This window comes from Panthera tigris, chromosome E3 (assembly GCF_018350195.1).
Source record: "Panthera tigris isolate Pti1 chromosome E3, P.tigris_Pti1_mat1.1, whole genome shotgun sequence".
NCBI lineage: Eukaryota > Metazoa > Chordata > Mammalia > Carnivora > Felidae > Panthera > Panthera tigris.
Window position 1 is genome coordinate 21,923,800 of NC_056675.1, and position 20,029 is coordinate 21,943,828.

At 42.7% G+C, this 20,029-nt stretch overlaps 1 protein-coding gene across 13 annotated transcripts in view; it reads right to left on the reverse strand.

Moving 5' to 3' along the window:
• TNRC6A (trinucleotide repeat containing adaptor 6A) overlaps nt 1-20,029 on the reverse strand; it is a 99,693-nt gene that overhangs the window by 33,008 nt on the left and 46,656 nt on the right. For 12 of the 13 annotated variants that reach the window (XR_006212490.1, XM_042971845.1, XM_042971849.1 and 9 more), the window contains 2 exons: nt 13,319-13,723; nt 1,271-3,853 (listed from right to left, as the gene is read on the reverse strand). Coding sequence is in view for 12 of the 13 variants with exons in the window: in XM_042971845.1 (XP_042827779.1) it covers nt 1,271-3,853; nt 13,319-13,723 (2,988 nt within the window). In the remaining variant the exon portion in view is untranslated. The remainder of the gene's footprint in view (nt 1-1,270; nt 3,854-13,318; nt 13,724-20,029) is intronic. The other variant, XM_042971854.1, reaches the window with a different exon arrangement.

Consider the following 20,029-nt stretch of genomic DNA (forward strand, 5'->3'; position numbering starts at 1 on the left):
TGAAGACCTTCACATTCACGTATCTAATAATGATGCTGTGATGCGCAAAAACAGATGGCATCTGTTTTATGCAAAGATGACGAGTCATTTCCCATTATGATAGTTTAGCCAGTGATGTGACTTTTTCCACCTCTTCTTTCCTAACTGCCCTCTGGGTGTAGAGCAGACTGCTTCCAATAACCCCGATTATGGCCAGTTATCTTCCTTCGAAGACGAACTTAATTCCTGGGAAAGTCAAGTCACTCTGAGCCAAACCTAGTGAATTCAAGCGGGTGATCAAGCCGCGTAACAGCGTGTGGATGAAATTTGTACCCTAAGGGCAACCTTACAACATCACTGTTCTGGGATAAACAAAAATGAACTGCCAGACTAACAAAAGGTAGGTATCCGATTTTTATACCTGCTGGACAATGCTTCTTAAAAATTCTGAAGTGTTAAGTTGCCCAAAGCAAACCCATCAACATTGTTTAAAAGAACCCAAACAGCCTTTCCCTCAGATAGGCACCTGTTTCTTCTAAGAATTAAATTCAAATTAATACAATAAGCTCTACTTGGGAGACTTATTAGATGCTGAGAGGTTAGTTTATGAAAACACTGCTATCGCTACGTCCGGTGGGATTATTATTCAATAAAACCTCCATTAACAAAGACAATGCATTCCAGTGACACTTAATGAAAACCTCATTGTCAAGATAATCTGCAGAGATGGCAATCAGTTCCTTGTTATGGGAGGAAAGTGGAACGTACCACCAGAAAAGTATTATCAAATGTGTTAAGCACACATACACACTGTGTGTCTAACAGACTTGGATTTCAGGCCTCCTTAAATAAATGTCTCTGAAGGCCAAATATAGCACCTGGTGTTTAGAGTATTATACTTGGATGCTTGCTGTATTTCTGGGACTACTGTAGTCAAATAACAAAACCAAGAAGTGACGGCTAGGCTCCGGAGAAGTGGGAAATGTACGGCATTCCCACTCGACACCACTTTTCCGACTCTGCCTTCTGAAGCCTTCCTAACAGAGAATGGAGCGCGTGAGGGTCACAACCAGCGCGGCCACCGGCAGAGCTCCGCTCCCTCATGTTACACACCTTGCCCGTTACCATCTTCCCTAGAAGCTTCTCCTGCATTAGAGCAGAAAAGCCCTTTGCGTGCATATCCAACTACTCTGTGAAACAAATCTTAACAGCAGCGGTAAACGAAACGAGGCTACTGCAGTCCTGGGGGGTGCTGTGTGACACCACCAGACTCGACCCGGTGGAAACTTACCGGAGCCGCCGCCCGTCTCTTTGCTGGAGATGGCACTTGCAGACGGGAGCAGCTGCTGGACCTGTGCTTGCTGGTCTGAACGGCCGCTGCCGTTCGGGACGTTTCTGTTCCACATGTTCACATTTTTGTAGTTGTACTTGCTTGGGTCTCCCCAAGCCGAAGTTCCGTCATCAATCTCCATTTTGCGACGTATGGATTCCGGGGATGGTTCCTCCCAGCCTGTGGGCTCTTCTTCCTTTGTCGGGGCTGGTATAGGTCCTCCCAGCCAGCCTGTACCGGGAGGTTTGCCTGTAGCTGGCGGGATCCCCCAGGATCCGACAAGGTCTTGTGGCTTGTTCCAGTCTGGAGAACCGACTGGCTTCGACGAATCTCCCCAACCTAGAGACTGATTAGACTTTGGAGGATCTCCCCATCCCTGGGAAGGATTAGGTTTAGAAGATTCATCCCATCCTGATGAATTATTTGGATTTATGTTATTTCCCCAAGTAAAAGAACTAGTTTTACCAAGTTCGTTCCAACCGGAAACGGACCGGTCACTGTCACTACCTCCTGAGCTAGATTTCTTATTAGCCTCACCCCAATGGTTACTCCTTGAAGTTTCTCCCCAGTTATCGCTGGCGGACACGGCCCACCCTTGGTTTGATTTTTGCCCGTCACCCCATCCCTGTTTGCTCTTTTGCGAATCATTCCACGTGGACTTCTCTTCTTTGCAGTTCCCCCACTGATTGCTCTTGACCGTTCCTGTAGCAGCAGAATCATCTTCCCATCCCCCCTGGCAGTTCGAGCCTTTGGAATCTCCCCACCGCAGAGCAGGTTTGGGATCTCCCCACCCCGATACAGATGAGGTATCGTTACTAGTAGGGCTAGTCTTATCTACACACGCCCCTGAGTTAAAAGTCTGTGTGGCAGAGCTTCCCCAGGCCTCTGTCCCATTGTCAGTCTTTCTTTCCCCTCTAGGTGAAGTTTCGGTGTCCCAGGCAGTATTCTGCTTAATCGGAGTCTGTCCCCAACCAGAGTTGGAGAGGACACGTGGATCCAAGTCAGTCCTGTTCACGATGCTTTGGAGTAATGTGTGCTGATCAATTTTCCTCCTCTCTCTACTCTGACTTTCCCCAGTTGCTTTTTCCTCGAGGCGTCCAGTGCTTTCTGTACTACCTTCACTCTCCACTGTTCCTCCTGTTTTGGCCCACACGCTGTTCTGCTCGTTTGTCTGGGATGTGGCAGCACCCTGATCCTCTTCCTCAGTAGATTTCCATCCGTTTGTAAACTTCTTACCATTGCCGTTTGCACTGTCATTGGAATGCTGATTGCTAGGCAGTTTGCTCCACTCCGCGCCGGGTAGATTAGTGCCAGTGTTTTGTGCGGGAGCTCCCCACCCTCTTCGACTTCCTCCAGAACTGGCGCCATTCCCGCTTCCCCATGACGCACTCTGGGAACCCGCTGCCCCGGACTCCCACACGCCTCCTCCTTTATTTGCGTTAACTTGAAAGTTAGTGCCCACAGGCCCATTCATGCCAGGCTGCATTAGAGTTGCATTCACAGTGTCACCATTAGCTTGGCCGTTAGGGCTCGAACATTTGTCTCCAGAGTAATTAGAACCATAGGCACCCCACGTAGTACCGTAAGAGCCTCCACTTTTTGACTCTCCATTGCTAAGGTGAGAAAGGGAAGTGCCATTCATAACTGACGGAGCCTGTATCTGAGGAGGATTCATTGTGCTCACACGCCAGGCCCCTGTATTACTAGGCAGTTCATTATTCTGTACTGAACCGGAGTTTGGTAAACTAGAGGTCATAAAGTTAGTAGTGTTATTTGGTCCAGTCATTTCAGTGGTAATATTCTGAGGTTGACCACTGAATGAAACCTTCTGTGTACCACTTACTTCAGATTCACAAGTTTCCTGAAGGCTTCCCCAGGTACCATGGGTGGCAGAGCCACCCACTTTAGAGTTAATACTCTGATTGTTAGGCATCTGGCCTATGGTACTGCACTGAATATTGATGCCGGAACTACCGCTCCCTACAGGCCCTTTTAGGGCAAGTCCGTTGTTTTCTAATACTGGCCAGGCACCATGGTTGCTAGCTGGATTCAAAGTGCTTGGATTTAACCCTCCATTTGATGAAGAACTTACAGTGCCCCAAGCATTCATTCTATTGTTGCTACTTTCTGATTTGCTTTCAGGAGCATCCACAGAGACCTGACATGTGCTTATTATGGCTCCATGGGAAAAACCCCATGGCCCAGTACTACCTCCATGGCCCACATTATTGCTGCTGCTACCAACCACAAACTTGTTTTGGGAACCAAGTCCAGTGCTATTCCGAAGGCCATCTTTTTCACCACCTGTGTTCCCTGAAGCCATGATAGTGATGTTTCTCTCTGATTCAGAACTGGAGACAGAATCAGCATCCATACATTCTGAAGCCAACTCTGGATCACTGCCAGGGACTGAGGGCCATACTTCTTTCTCAGGGGAGTCGTTCACAACAGCATTCTTACAATTTGTGCTAGAGTCACTCGGAGAAGACACAGGTCCCCGCTGCGAATTTTCATAATGGGATCCTGAAGTGTTGTGGTTTAGATCTAGAGTAAAGGAGAAGTACAAAAACACTTAGGAAGGGTCTGAGAAAATGATAAGTACGTTATAAATGTATGTGGTTCCGCCATACTGACAAATACGATACTTGGCAGTATGGTTACAAAGGCACTGGGTATATGCCAGCCGCCAACGTTTCTCATCCAATTGTTAATCCCATACGGGAAGGGTATTTTGCTGCTTTGTTCACTGATGTTATCCTATAAGCCTAAAGCAGCACCTGGAACATAAGAGCCCCCTCTCAATAAATATCTGCTGAATGAACAAACTGTTACCTTATCAGCAAAGAAAAGAATTTTGGTGTCAGGAAGGACTAGGTGATAGTAAGCGTATTAGCATAATGAGGCAACCCAGGCCTAGAGGCCTGACATGAGAAAGAAGGGGTTGGAAAGTAGATGGGTACGGACAAATAGACAAACTTGATTAAATGTATTAGAAATATACTAGAAATGCCTTCTTGTCTTCCCTTTCTTAGAACGGCTTTTTCACACAACTGTTTTTGGGTATTATAACATGCTTATAAAAATTACAAAGTCTTTTCCATTATATTTCCATTTCATTAGTGTTTATACTCAACCTGAAATACTGCACACAAGTCAGCATATTTTTAGTTCCATTCCCCTTCATAAAAATTTAATTTACCTTCACAGCCATGTTTTTTTAGAAGATCACAGAATTGCGAGGATTAAAAAAATCAAGGGCAGACACTGGACACTATTAATGACCGACCAGTCATATAATCCTATACTCTTGGCCTCACCGCTGTATCTCATCATCTAGTTATTTTGCCGCAGGTAGGGGGCAGGCAGTTCTCATGTTTCTAATACCTTCCCAGATTCATTACTCTCATTTGGCTTAAGGATCTGGTAGTTAGTAGTTTCTCAGAGATGCTAACCTGCATAAGATGTCTGCATTTAGACTGCCTTTAGGGGGTCGCTTATGTTGTAGTTCTCGACTAGAGTGGTAATCAGAATCCTATGTGGTGCTTCTAAATAACCCACGGGTTCAAGTCATATCCCAGACCCAATGAGCCAACCGCCAGGGACTGGAGGCCTAGAAAACATATATAACTCACTATCAGGATGTTGCTAATGTGGAAAACCAGGTTCACCTGGTATCATTTTGTCTCAAAGCACAACCTCCAAGCAGCAAAACATTATGAGCTAGAAAAGAGTAGCAGAAAAAAGGACTAAAGAGAAACCAAAAGCATGTATATAATTCACTAAATACATGAAATTTAAAGTTCTATGAGAGACTCTGGTCTCCGCTCCCTGTTTGAGAGTCAGGTTTTTTCAGCTGCCAAATCAAGTTTGCCATCTTTCATTGCCTGTGAGAAGGATTTTTGTCACAAAACACAAGACACCGAACAGTCTGTCTCGTTGGGCAAAAACAAGCCAATACACGGACTAGCACCTGCACCGCCAGCAACATCATTCAGTACCATGGGTCATGTGTTTTCTATGCATTTTTGTCACTGACTCCTTGGAACGACCCTAAAGCACAGCTATTACCTTCAACTTTGTAGACGGGGAAATCGAGGCCCAGAGGGTAAGTTATAGCACAGGTGAGGAAGAGCGGATTCAGCACTTGGGTGAAAAAACTAGGTGGCTAATAACAACACGGCTGGAACTCTAGAGACACAGAGGTTCAAGTCCGGGCTCTATGCAGCAGCTGTATGACCAAGTCTGCAGACTGGGGACACAAACTGCACCACGCCACCCAGCCGGGAGCTACACTGTCCTGTGTAAAGTATTTAGTTCAACACCAGCTTCGAGGAACTGCTCCACGGAGCGCCAACTGGGTACAGTGAGTAAGAGCACAGCTCTGTTGCCAGACTGCTTGGACTTAAAAGCTGCCCTGCCATTTACTAGCTGTGTGATCACAGGCAAGAGGCTCCGTCTTCCTGCAAATTAGTTTCCTCATCTGTAAAGCAGGGACGATAATAATACCCATCACAAATAGCTGGAAGATTGAGTGGTTAATAATTAAAAGTGCTTTGAACCATACCTGATCCAGAGTAGGTACTTAATAAATGAGGGCGGTTATTATCACTGATTAATATATAGTGACGATTACTGGGATTTTTCAGTCCTGTCTCCAAAGCACATTTTTCACTCCATCACGTCTATCTCAGGAAGAACAAAACTGGAAAGCATACAACAACCTGCTTACTTTAAATCTCTACATAACTCACAAAGAATGCTAATTCCTGAATTATTCCCCCACAGGCACCTCCTCTCAAAGGGGGAAAAAAGTTCCTGCTTCTTTATTGCTTTTCTTCATCTCAGTAAGTTTCCTAAAACCTAAGATTTATCCTTGCTTGCTTCCTGAGCACGGCAAATCCTAAACGCTGCCAAGCCCCAAATCCATCCACATCTCCAAATCTAAATAATCAAGCCGCTGCCGCCGCCGCCACCGCCGCCGCCGCCATCACCACCACCACCACCATCATCATCATCTCAAAGGCTAGAGCAAAAGTACTTGTTTCCATTCTTTGTTTTTCTGCAAGCGCGTGTTTTCTTGCCACTTCCAAATAGCAGGAGTCAGTAAGTAAGATCAAGAATGTTAGACAAAACTACTTAAGCTGAAAATAAACGAACAGACCTGGAATTTAACACTGAAACAGCAAAAGCACTCCCATAACGACAGGAAAAAGGTAGGATAGGTGTCGTCAACACTAATACGCAGCCTTGTGCTGGAAGATGATCCAGAAAAAGGTACGGAGAGCAGACAGGAAACAAAGCAGGTTAACATGTAAAAGCCATGGTTTTCCTATACACCAGAAATAGTCAATGAGAAAATGTGATTGAAAAAGGATCCTAACTGCAGCAGCCACAGAAACTATAAAGCAGCTTGGAACAAAGCTAACAAAAATATTTAGTCATTTATGATTACATTTGATTGCAGGCCACAGAAGACAACTTGATTAAATACAGAAACTTGTTCCTGAATAAGAAGATAATAATAATATTATTTCTTAAAGTTTAATTCAATTAGAAGAAATTGCCAGCAGGAGTCTGTAACTTGGTTTAAGTGACTTAAAGATTCATGTAGAACATAAGAAAATTCAAAAAAAAATCTCAGGAGTGGGAGAGGGTGGGGGGAACCGCATGATCATGCAACAGCTAGCCAGTGCTGCACTGCCCGAGTGTCTAAGCTTTAACCGAACAGTAAAAGCAAACCAGAAACAGATCCAAGCATTTGTGAAATGTTAGCATTTTAAATCAACAGGAGAAAAGGAATATCCAATACTTTAAAAAGATTTCTTGAAATGAGACAAAATTTGTCAAAAATAATTTCATATGATTGTGTTAAAAGGTGAAACCATGAAGTCACCAGTGAATGAGAATTTTTATACATAAAAAAGTAAAAAAAAAAAAACAAAACAAACAACAAAAAACAAAAAACCCACAAAACAAAGGACCTAGATCTGACTACTTGCCCCAAATGCGAAGCCTTTTTATGTCAGAATACATCAAAAGCAAGCAAGCAAACAAACAAAAAAAACCCCAGCAAACAGCATGATACATTTTGCAAACCAAATTCTATCACCTTTAATGTTAGTAAAAATTTCTCAGAATCTAGTCATGAGCTGGTTTGGAGGTGGTGGTGGTCTAAATGTGTCTTTTGCTATATATTTCTATGTATTTTAGGAAAAGGAGAGATCCATCAGCACTTATTAGCTAAAATTCCATTTTTAATCTGAAAACTATTTGATACTTTCAAAAAAACGTAAAAGAGTATTTTGAAAACTGTTTACCAAGGACCTTTTGGTTATGAAAAATGTGCAGTTTAGACAGAGGTGGGGAGATCCTCGTCTAATTAAGGTGTAAAAAGAAGAGGGTTCCTCGGCGATTGCAACTAAAACATTTCAGAGACTGAGATTATTTCAGAATTGGGAGAGGTCAAATTTTTAGTATGTTTCCTTTACAGATAAGGAAACCAAAACCCATCATCACAAATGATCCAGAGGATAGACCCAGAGGAACCTTATTAACAATCCTGTTAAGTTTTTCCAGGAAACAGCAAGCAACAGCGAGACTGTGAAACCCCGTGTTGGCGTGAGGAAAGGGGACAGTGGAGTTTTACTGAGTGTGGTGCAAAACACAAATCTGTACACACGGCAATGATGTGGGCAAACTAAGATCCGTATGACTGTGCTTTAACTGCAGAACACTGGAAATGCAAACTACCACCGGCTCCTAGTCTCTCAAGGGTGCTGGGGGCAGCTCTAGCATCACATCTCAAGAAGAAAGGTATCACTTCCTAGAGCCTCTGCACAAAGATCAAAGCGGGCGTGTGCAGGCAGAGCACAGACTGGCTATAATTCAAGTGATTTGTAAATTAACAGTATAATCTGCTCAGGAAGAATTTAGATTCAAGAAAGTTCATTTACTTTTCTTATTAAATATATAGCATATAACAGATTTAACAGTTAAACATGTGCTTTCTGCCTTAAAGACTTCATTCTCACCAGAGGAGAAAGTCCTTCAGAAGTAAATAGTACTTCCGTGTCATAGTATTTCTGGGAAGGATGATGCAGTATCACTGGGAATATGAGAGGCTGACATGCACAATTTCAAACAGCACTCAAGGGACAAAGTCTAGAACGTTTCTTTCAGTTATTCTGGCCTCTAGTCCAGGGGCTGGGAAAACTTTTCCCGTGAAGGTCCGATTAGTGAATATTTTAAGTCTTGCCAGTCAGATGGTCTCTGTGGCAACCACTCTGCCACTGTGGCCTGGAAGCAGGCATAAAAACAATGTGGACACGAGTGGCGTGGCAGTCTTCCAGTAAAACTTGACTGGAATGGGCTGCAAGCCATCCTCTTCTAGATTAAAGAAGACAAAAGCAATACTACCAACCAAATGTGATGCACGGATCATGGCTGGTTTCTCGTTTGAGACACGAGGTGAGGCTGCTGGGAGACAACCATAAAAGACAATCTCAGGGGTGCTGCTCCAGACCAGATGGTGAGTGCCTCGATGGGGCCAGTGGTGATGGCCATCCCCGGGAGAGGAAAGCTGAGACATGTGGGAGATGAACCAGCAGGACCTGGACAACCAGTGGCCCGTGAGACATGAGTTTAAGATTTCTAGATGGCTGGTGCTGGATGATGGGGGTGCCAACCTTCTGAGCAATGGAACCCAGAAAGAGACACTGGAATGTGGCCAGATGAGAAGTTCCATTTTGGACGTGTGGGGTTTGAGGGGCCTCACATCAGCTGAAGACATCCAGAGGACATGAACCTAAAACTGGGGAGAGATCTGAAGCAAAGCCATGGGGGGGAATAAAACCTGAAAATTGGTCAAAGAAAAGGGAAAGAATGCAAGAGCTTTCAGGAGGAGGGCGCGATCAACAATAAAAATGTAGGTGTCTATTAAGATAAAAACGGAAAAGTCTGTTTTTTGCCACAACTAAAACTAAAAATAAGTTAGTCTGGATTTGTCGTTCAGAAGATCAGTGACCTTAGGAAGAGCTATTTTAGTCAAGTGAGCAGGAGCCAGACTACAGAGGACCGAAGTGATGTATCGGAGAGTACAAATATAGACCACTCTGCGAGACGGTGGAGGAGAGAAATTCTGTGATTCCTCAGGAGACTGGGAGTTTAAATTTTTCTTAAAAAGACGATACAAGCTTAACTAGGTTTATAGACTAAGGGCGAAGAGGTGCGAGTAGAGAGCAAAAAGCAGAAGCTCCGGGACAGCAAGGACATGAACCACACTGAAAAGGCAGTAAAGAGCACAGGTGGATGGACAATATTTTCATCTTGAAACACCTCTGGAAACTTTAACATTTTCTTTTTCATTAAAACAGCCCCGTTTCTTGGTCATTCCCCATGATAGCTCAAATGACCTTGAGATCTCTTAAAAAAAAAAAAAAATTCAAACGTAGTAAAGGCTATGAAAAGTAATGCAGACAATACCCACATGCCCCTCCCCGTGAGAAATAACTAATACAAAAAAGTCCTGTGCACCCTTCTCTGACCACATCTCCTCCCTTCCCCAGTGAGTCACCGAGGGGTAACCACTCAAAATGCTGTATCTGAACTCATCTCTAAGCAATACAGAATGCCGTTTTGCAGGCTTTATATTTTATATAAACGATATCCTACCATAAACAAACAAAATGACATTCTTGGAAGAACCAGTGGAACTGTGAACACGAACTACGTATTACAAGATACTGAACGTGCCCCCTCTTTGCGCAGGGGTGGATCGTGGCATCATGGTTGCACAGGAGACGATCCTTATTCTTGGGGAACTTCCTGTAGCAGTATTAAAGGTGAAGTGTAATGAATGTGCACGTGTGTGCACATGTATGTACACATGATGGGGAAGTGTACACGTGAAGGCAAGGAGGAAGGTGAGGGAAGGAGGTGTGTATGTGAAGTCAAGGTGGGAACTACTAAGAACCGCTGGATCTGGGTGCAGGGTACACGGGGATTTGTTTCTCCCTTTATCCCTTATTATCCCAGCTGGATAATAAAACGTGGGTCGGAACACTTTGGCCCCGTGAGAACAATACTGCTGCCAGCCCTGTTAGGTGCATCAGCGCCGCCCAGATCCTTTATTACCTAAAGGCCTCTAGGTCCCCCAAACTGAAGTGTTATTTGGGCAGCAGCAAAGCCCGATACCCGAAGGCTCTAAGTCCCTTGGCACGGACTGAAAGCATCATGCGTGTTTGAGGCCCGGCCACAAACGGGAAGCTGGGCACGCAGAGCAGTCTGGTTTGACCGGCGCAGCAGGGTTCTAAAGGCTGGCACAGGTATTTCGGAAGGGTACAAAACTCAGTACAGTTGCCCCAGTTCCCATCACTCTTTCTCATCTTCTACTTGACTTACTTGCCAGGCCCTCGGAGGGGCTGAGCTTGTGACCTCTGATTCACGAAGTACTATTCTCATCTAGGTGAGACCCCTGCTCCCTGACTGCACTGAATAAACGAGAAATGAGTTCTGTGAGGACAAGGGAGGTGTATCCAGCACTCCTCACTTTTATCATGAAAACTTTAAGCAAATAGCTGCGTATTTATTGTATGTACTGATTAACATGTCAAATCATCTCCATTAACTGCATCTGTTCGGGAAACAAAAATGTCAAACACGGATACAAAAATTAAAAGTTAAGATTGTGTTCGTACAATTCGGAACCGCATGCGGTTCACAACACCGCGGCTTTTGTGTCTGTGGACCGCTGCTCAAGTTGTTTACAACACAGCCTACGCCGCTCCTCACTGATCACTAGCCTAAGCTCGAATCTGTAAAATGAGGCTTGAATGTGTTCGTGAGGTGTGTGCATCGTAGCGAACACCCGCTAAAGGTTAGTCGTTACTGCTGTAAATACCCCTCAGAGGCCAGGGCAGGCCTGACAGTCTCAGGCGGCTTCCCTGGCTCACAGACACCCGGTGGTCTCTTACGTGGCTAAAGTTGCTCCTACTCCGAGTAACGCCTACAAAGAGGTTTTAATGTAAACACGCGACATATGCTGGTAAGGGGGGTTCGCAAATGTTTTCAAAACAGATAAAAGCACAAGTCTGGTTTCTCTGCAGAGCACTCTGCCTTTGTCATTCACAAGCCTCCGGGCTCAGCCAGACTGCCGATGCCGCACCCTCCTGGCTTCCGGCTCCACCTCCACATTAACGCAGTGCCCCCTCGGAAAGTCCTTGGAGAAACACGCAGGATACTTTTCCTTTTCAGCCTCTGTTGAAGATTTCTTCCTATGCTCACACAGGCCTTCTTTTCATCTGAATGCACATCTGTCATTCTTGGGGATTTCTGACCACCACCCACTTTTGAGAAAAACACTCTTACACTCCTATTGGTCCATTTCAAAAACACCTTTGTTCTTTCACGTCCCAAACTGAAAAAGCGTATTCAACATCATACCATTTTCTAAATTTACTGGCCCACTTCCCTGTTTGTTTTGTGAACTCCGATGCCACCAGTTTGGCGTGTAGTAGGTACTCGAGCACGTGTTGTGTGAGTAGCCTCTCCTAAGGTTTCAACCACACTTTTAGAAAACATGCTGATGACTCAATACATCTGTTCCCAATCTGATTTCTCAGATGAACTTCACACCAAATTAACTGCTTGGCATCATATATAATGTCTAAACCAGACTCTTCTTCCTGAAAAGTACAAGTTCTTCTGTAAAAGTTTTGGGGAAGATAATTCATTCAGCACCTAAACATCAGGCGCCAAGCTACATGCTTAAAACACATCGCACAGTTTAATCCTCAAAGCAACCATATAGGTTGGGCACTAATGTCCGTACTAACCGATTAGGAGAAGGTCCAAGTAAGTTAAGTGATTGGGCAAGCCCACACAAGGGAGTTAAGTGGCTGGGGTGTGGGGGGAGGGGCGGTGGTAATTTACGTTTGCATCCTTTCCAATACTAATGTGCTGCTCTGATCACCTATGCTAGAAAGATCACATCTGTGTCCTCTTCCTCCTTCCCCACCACCGTGCAGTATGGTGCCCAAATATAGCACGGCTGTCAGGAGCACAGCTCTGGAGCTGGAACTTGAGCTCTGCCCCTCATTAGCTGGGAGACACGGTAACATGACGTGCAGAGGAGTTCCTGGTGTACATAGGACAGCACAGAGAGAGAAAGAGAGCAACTCTTGCCGGGATGGTTAGTAAAGGCTGCTCGGATGAGACGCAGGCTCGTAGCGCAATTAAGTAACATGTCCAAAGAGCCGGGATTTAAAAGCCAGGTCCATTTGGCTCTAGAAACTTTGTTCATAACCAGGATCTGCTAGTGTTTGCATGTGTGGGAAACTTGACTCTCCTCAAGTCTCTATCTGGCTTGTAGTAAATGCTTCAAAACAGTTTGAAAAATGAACGGACAAACAAACCATCAGAGCCCGTCAGAACATGTTGAAACAAACCGAGCTTTGAGAAAAACTGTAATCACATACACCTCCTGCCTCACCACCCTTGCTGATCTGTGGCAATAACTGAATGGGTGTGCTGTCTGAATATAATTTCCACGTGCAACAGTCTTTTAATGGCACATGGTAACGGAGTGAGGTCAGGCAAGTTAGCTAATGTCTTGGTGCCCCAGTTACCTCTGTTGAAAAGTGAGGATAAGAACAACTTATGCCTCACAGAGCTGTCAACAATTAATTGCAATAATGTGTATAACTGCTTAGCACATCCCTTGGGGGAGGGTGCTCAATCTGAGCTACAGTTTTATCGATTTAAGCTATAAGCTACTTACTAAAATGGGTAGAACCTGGAGGGACAGTGATTAAAATAATCATTTAAAAAGCAGGATGGGCAGTCAGCTTACAGGAAACATTTTTAGGGTTCCCCATTCGTAACTCCCTGCACGGAACTCTTATTTGCAGACACTGACGAACACAAATACACCCCCCAAAAGCCACGAATGTATACACTTGCTACGCTGCTAATGATGACAGTGGGAGTCTCGTAAGAAATGCCTTCTCTCACCTGACTGGTTTTTGCTGTTCTGCACCTCTCCGTTATTTTGTGGCTGTTGGTTTGTTAAAGCACTGCTTTCTGACTGGCTGCTTAACACTTTAACAGCAGATCCCAGGTTTGCTGCTATGACAGGAAAATGCTGACCCCTCTTTAGAAGCTGTTTGTGTTCCTGGTGGCGAAATCGTGGTGGTACTTCCCGAGGATACCGAGGCAAGGCCTGTGGTGGCTGCGGCTGCGGCTGCGGCTGCTGCGGCTGCTGTGGCGGCTGTGGTGGCTGCTGCGGCGGCTGCGGCTGCTGCGGATTGTTGGCTGTGGCTCGCTTGGCATTATTATTAGTGCTGGTTGCTGTGGAAGTGCCGTTATTAGAGTTGGCAGGCTGAGGCTGGCTTACACTGGGCTTTATCTGTTCTGGCACTAATCCCAACAAAAGAAAAGGGGTGGAAAAGATTAGCCAGTAAAGTGTACCTCCACAGTAAGCCATCTAAGTAAAAAGGCACTAAGAAAAACAACCCTAAAGGAACGGAAAGTTCAAGTGCGTGAGGATATCCTCACTCACAGGCTAGGGTTTTCTTAGGAGAGAGTCAAATTTTACTTCTGCTAACTACCTTTCCAATAAGGGCGTGGACATCATCAGCACCCCCTGGCCTGGACAGCTCATGCTCACCAGCTCCGTCCCATATTATTCTGATCAGAGAACAAGCACCTGATTGTGCAACCAGAGAACTCACAGTAGCTTCAAGAACAAATGTGCTGAATTGAATTTTGGTAATCCTAAAAGAATCCTCAATTCTCTGGAAACTGTTCTTAATCTGCCTCATTTTTAATGTGTTTGGTTCCTATTCTTCATCTCTGAAAGACTGAACACAAGTAACAGGTAGAAAGGATAGAAAACAATCTGACAGTTTCTTTAAAAACAGACAAAGTTAACAATATTTTTTGCTGTTAAAACATGAAGTCTCAATCAAATAGGACAAACTCAGAACGGGGAAATGAATACAAAGATAACAGAATGACATCTATGAAACTAACCAAAATGGGAGAAGTAACATAGATAACCTCTCTTAAGCAGAGCTGAGAAATAGCCATTTGTCCACTGTATGAACAATCTGGAATTATAAAGTGTATTTTTAGACCCTTAAAAGAGATCAAATAAGTAAACAAACTGATGGAAAGGACTCAAGCCGGTGAAGATACACCTAGTCTCTGAACTACATAAATGCCGCGTGGTATAAGAACTTTCAGTGCTGGATGGACCCAGGTTTTAATCACAGTGCTGCCTTTACTGAGCTCTGTGTCTTTGGACAAGCTGTATAGAAATGACTGAGCCTGTGGTCTCCCCCGTAAAATGGGGAAACACCTATACCCTGCAGAGCTATCCTCGAGTTAACTGTTACTGCTTACAGAGCACCAAGTACAAGGTGATACAAACAACGGGTATCTGTTAATGATCGGCACAATTCCACCTTTTGCGGCCGTTTAACGTTTCCGTGAGAGTTCGACACATCTTTACAGATGCCACTGTCAAACAAATAAAGTGAAATGTATCCATGTGACCAGTGAGGACGCTCGGAGAAAATGCTGCCCAAGGGTTGAGAGCTCCAGGCCTGAAATTAGAGCAGCGGCCACTAGAACTGGGTCGTCTGTGTGTCTTTCACCTTGCCCGTACAGGCAGTGTTGATCTAGCACCCAGCACAATGTAAAAACTCCACAGGCAGAAGCTATTCTGTGGACCAAATACAGGAAATATTTGTTAAATGCCTACAATGTGTATGATGGTGTGATAAAGGACGTCACCGGTATCATTTCCAGCAGCTACCTGCTCCCCCGTCCCCACCCCCACGCCTCACAGCTCTAGAGTCTCCTTCATGTAGGTCTGGCCTCACTAACCACCTTCTATCTCCCGGCCACTGGTGGAGTTTGTCTACGTCACTAATACTAGTATTCTTTAATACAGGATCTGGTCTCTTATTTTTTCATGTGATTTTGATTCCTCTAAAGTAATACAAGCAAACTGTCATTCAGGAGGACTGCACTGAAAAAATTACAAAATTACATTCCATCTATTGCTTGGAATCCCTTCCATTCTTGAAGGCAACCAAAAAGCCTCACATTAATAATTTGACCCAAGTATATTCTAGGTCTAATTACTTTATATATTAAACTTTTGTCTCCCAGACAATTTAATGCTCCCAGAAAGCAGCAATAATGTATATTCCTCTGTCACAAGGAAAACAAGGCACTAGAATATTCTAAAGTACCTCTGGAACCAAAAAAAAGATAAAGTACACATAACTATGAAATCATAAAAAACACAAAAACTCCAACTCAACCTTTGCACGTTTAGTACCAGGTTCAGCACTGTATCTGGCAATTGAATGTAACCTTGTAATACGGTTATCCACTGCTAAAACACAGGCTTGCCTGCCACTGTATTACTAAAAGGAAAAGACAAGATTGTAACAATTTAAAACCCAACGACATTATTTATATGAGACAGCAACAGGAAAATGGTCTTTAATACATTCAAGGAATTAGAAGATAACCTACAGGCAAACACTTGTGAACGATTTATGTGAATAATGTAGGAGAACCTTAACACTATGCCAAAAGTGACCAGGAATTCAGAAGCAGTATTTCCGTCTGTCACCCGGCAGCCCCATCCCTGCCTCCAATTCAGAGAGCTGCTGTACTCCTCAGTCGAGTGTCATGGGGAAAATAAGGCTGAGATAGGTCCTCATTTCTGGGGCCAGAAGAGTTAACTAAAACCAGTAAAAATATTAAGACAATGTCACTACTGATTATAAAACTGAACTAAGTAATCTGAAGTGAAATTCCAGATATAAACATGACGCATACTGAAGAGTAAAGAAGTTAACTGCGTGTGAAGGTAGGGTGGTAAGGATTGGGTTGCTGGGTAACAGACATAATTACTGCATGATTTTTGGCTAGTGTGTTTGTGCAGTTAAAATTTAGGTTAATTACATCAATAAATATCCAAACCACTGAAAAGAGAAAAAAATGAGCAAATAAGAAAACTCAATCCATTCAAAAGATACAGAAAATGCAATAAAAATAATTATTTCAGAATTGCAGTTAATATGAAATATAGACTAAGATGCCACACATAAGCTCCAAACTATCTGTAATCAAAATAAATGTAAATGAGTTAAATTTACTTATTAATAAAAGCTCTTTAGCTTTTTTAAGAAAAGAAAAACTTTAAGGAATGTACTTTGCAAAAATCACTTCTAAAACAAAACAATACAGGAAGTTGAGGGGGAAAAGTATACAGATATATGACCAAAAACGCTAACAAAATTTAAATAAAAGCAATATTAATGTCCAGTTTAAAAAAATTCAATCAGAAAAGCATTATAAAAAACAAGATGTTTCATACTGATAAAAGAAACCAACTAAAAAAATTTAAACAGCTAAAGAACCTTTATATACCAAAACTTAGTATCAAAACATGTAAATCAAGTGGAGACAGAAAAACTGGGAAAAAAGGCAAAACCATCTACCTTGATGGACAGAGAACACCTTTTTTTGACAAATACCGATGAAACAGTATAAAAGTACACACACACACACACACACACACACACACACACACACACACACAATATAGTACTGAAGAAAACACCACTATATTGCAAAAAGTACAAATAATACAGATGACATTTCTGGATTACAATGCAACCACATTAGAAACAACAAAAGTAGCAAATGAAACGGCCTTAAATAAATTTTGAGCTGAAAAAGAAAAAGAAATACCAAAACTGTAGAGTTACCAAAAAAATACTAGTGAAAACAAAATACATGATAAATTTTAAGATATGGCTAAACCAATGCTTAAAGAAAAATTCCTAGCCTTAACTATTTTCAACAAACAAGAATGAATAAAAAGCATCTTATTGAAGTTAAAAAATGAACTAAATGAAGCATAAGAAGGTATTAGTGGAGATAAAAGGAGAAACCAAGGACTTTACAAAGTAAACTAGTAACTCCAAGGTGTGGCTTTATGAAAAAAATAAACTGGTAGTTAACCTGATTTTTTAAAATTAGGAAAAAAATGAGATGATTTTCTAAAATGAAGATATTTCTTTAGACTCAACTCTATAACTAACTCGAAAAGATGGAGGAGAGATTTAACTCTGACCCTGAAAAAGGCAAGAAAATAAACAGTAATTAGAACAGAAGAAATGGAGGAATTTATGAAATCACCCATCAGGATCAGACAGTTTGACCAATACTGCCATTCAGTGTTTTTGTTTTTTGTTTTTACTAAAATACTTCTAAGAAACATGTAACTCTAAGTCTAATGCTATTTAAATCGTTGAAGAGCACAGCAGAAAAGGGAACACCCAACAGTGTTAACCAGGAAGTCTGACAGAATTTTAGTAATCCTGAACAATGGGGAGAAAAAAGAAATACAAACAGTGCCGGGGATTAAAAAAGACAGAATTCCAAATGTAAACAATGTTCCATAACATGGCTTGGCAAATCTTTCCTGTAAAGAGCCGGATAGTAAACATTTTATAGGCCATATAGTCTTTCAACTACAACTCTGCTATGGTAGCACAAAAACCAGCCATAGACAACACATAAATGAATAGATGTGACTGTGTTTCAGCAAAACTTGGAATACAAAAATAGGCACTGGGCCAAATTTGCAAGCTATAGGCCCAGTGTCTGCCCTATAAAGTATAATCTACCCAAATGAGCTTATAGAGAAGATCCTAGAGCAACATCAAAAAACACTGAAAAAAGTCCTCCACGATTTACCTCTCTAAAAAGCACCAGGCCCAGATGACTTTATAGGGAATGTGCATGTAAAATCTTCAAGAGGGGCACCTGGGTGGCTCAGCTGGTTAAGCGTCCAACTTCAGCTCAGGTCATGATCTGGCGGTCCATGAAATTCGAGCCCTGAGTTGGGCTCTGTGCTGACAGTTCAGAGCCTGGAGCCTGCTCGCATTCTGTTTCCCTCTCTCTGTGCCCCTCCCCTGCTCTCTCTCTCTCTCTCTCAAAAATAAATAAACATTAAAAATAAATAAATAAAAATAAAATCCTTAAGAAACATGTCCTATCAATCTACACAAACTGTTTCAGAATAAAGAAGTGCAGGTTCAAAAGACTGACTAGATTCAAATCTTGGCTCTGCAACTTACTAGCTGTATGACCATGGGCAAGCCACTTAAGAACCTGTACCTCTGTTCCCCTCATCTGTAAAACAGGGGTAAGTATTAATACCTCCACCATGCAGGGTTGTTGTGAGGCTTTAATAAGACAATGGATGTAAAGAACTGAGAATAGTACTTGGCCCCTTGCTAGTACCCAATAAATGTTAGTGATCACTACTGCTGTCTAGGTTAAAAAAGGGGGAGTAAGGATGACCCTCAGATTTCTGGCCTGGAATGTGGGTAGACAGTAGTACCATCTACCAAGATACTGTAATAGAAGACAAAAACTAAGTTTGGAAAATACGTGAGAATGAGCTTTGGTTTTGATGTTAGGTTTACTGTTTCTGTAGGACAGTAACTCTCAAACGTTTTGGTCTCAAGACCCCTTTATGCTTTTAAAAGTTATTGAGAACACCAAAGATCTTTTGTTTATGTGGGTTAAAACTATATTTACCATATTAGAAATTTATAGAGATATTTAAAAATATATTAATTCATTTAAAAAATAAACTCTTGGGGCGCCCGGGTGGCTTAGTCGGTTAAAGCCTCTGACTTTGGCTCAAGGGCTCAAGCCCCGCATCCAGCTGTATGCTGACCGCTCGAAGCCTGGAGGCTGCTTAGGATTCTGTGTGTGTGTGTGTGTGTGTGTGTGTGTGTGTGTGTGTGTGTGTCTCTCTCTCTCAAAAATAAACATTAAAAAAAATTTAAAAACACAAACAAAAACAAAAACTCTTGGAGTGCATGGGTGTCTCCGTTGGTTAAGCATTCAACTCTTGATTTTGGCTCAGGTCATAATCTTACGGTTCATGGGACTGAGTCCTGAGTCAGGATTCTCTCTCCCCCTCTCTGCCCCTTTCTTGTTTACTTTCTCTCTCTCTCTCAAAATAAATAAACATTTAAAGAAAAAAATAAACTCTTACACGAATATGTGTTTTCACTGAATGAATATATATTTTCTGAAATAAGTTTTCCAAAACAAAAAGAGAGTGAAATGTATGCATGCACTGTTTTTACATTTTTCCAAACATCTTTAATATCTGGCTTAACAGAAAGCAGGTCGATTTCACATCTACTTCTGCATCCAATTTGTTGTGACATCCACATTATGTAGTCTCTAGAAAACTCCACTATGTACTTATGAGAAAAAAGAGTGAAGACCACAAGTAAACTTCCTATCATTATGAAAATAGTGTGACCTTGTGAATTTCATGGAAGTTTCAGACTGCCTCTGGGGAGTCCTCAGATAAATTCTGAAAACCACTGCTCTAGACTATCCATGTGTAGAATGCAGCTGAACATATGGTTCTGAAGTTCGGTGAAGTATGAACCAGAAAAATCAACTTAGCATTCAGCAGAGAGGTGGGAGAAAGGTGACGCGAGCAGCAGAACGAGAAGCATCACCGAGACCCAAAGGAGAGGCTACTGTAGCCAACAGAAGAGCAGTAGTGGCCAGAGAGGCAGGACAGAAAGAGCTTTTAAAAATGGCCTCCCTATTTACTCAAGCAGGGACTTGTTCCCCAAATTCTCCCTATCCCTCCAC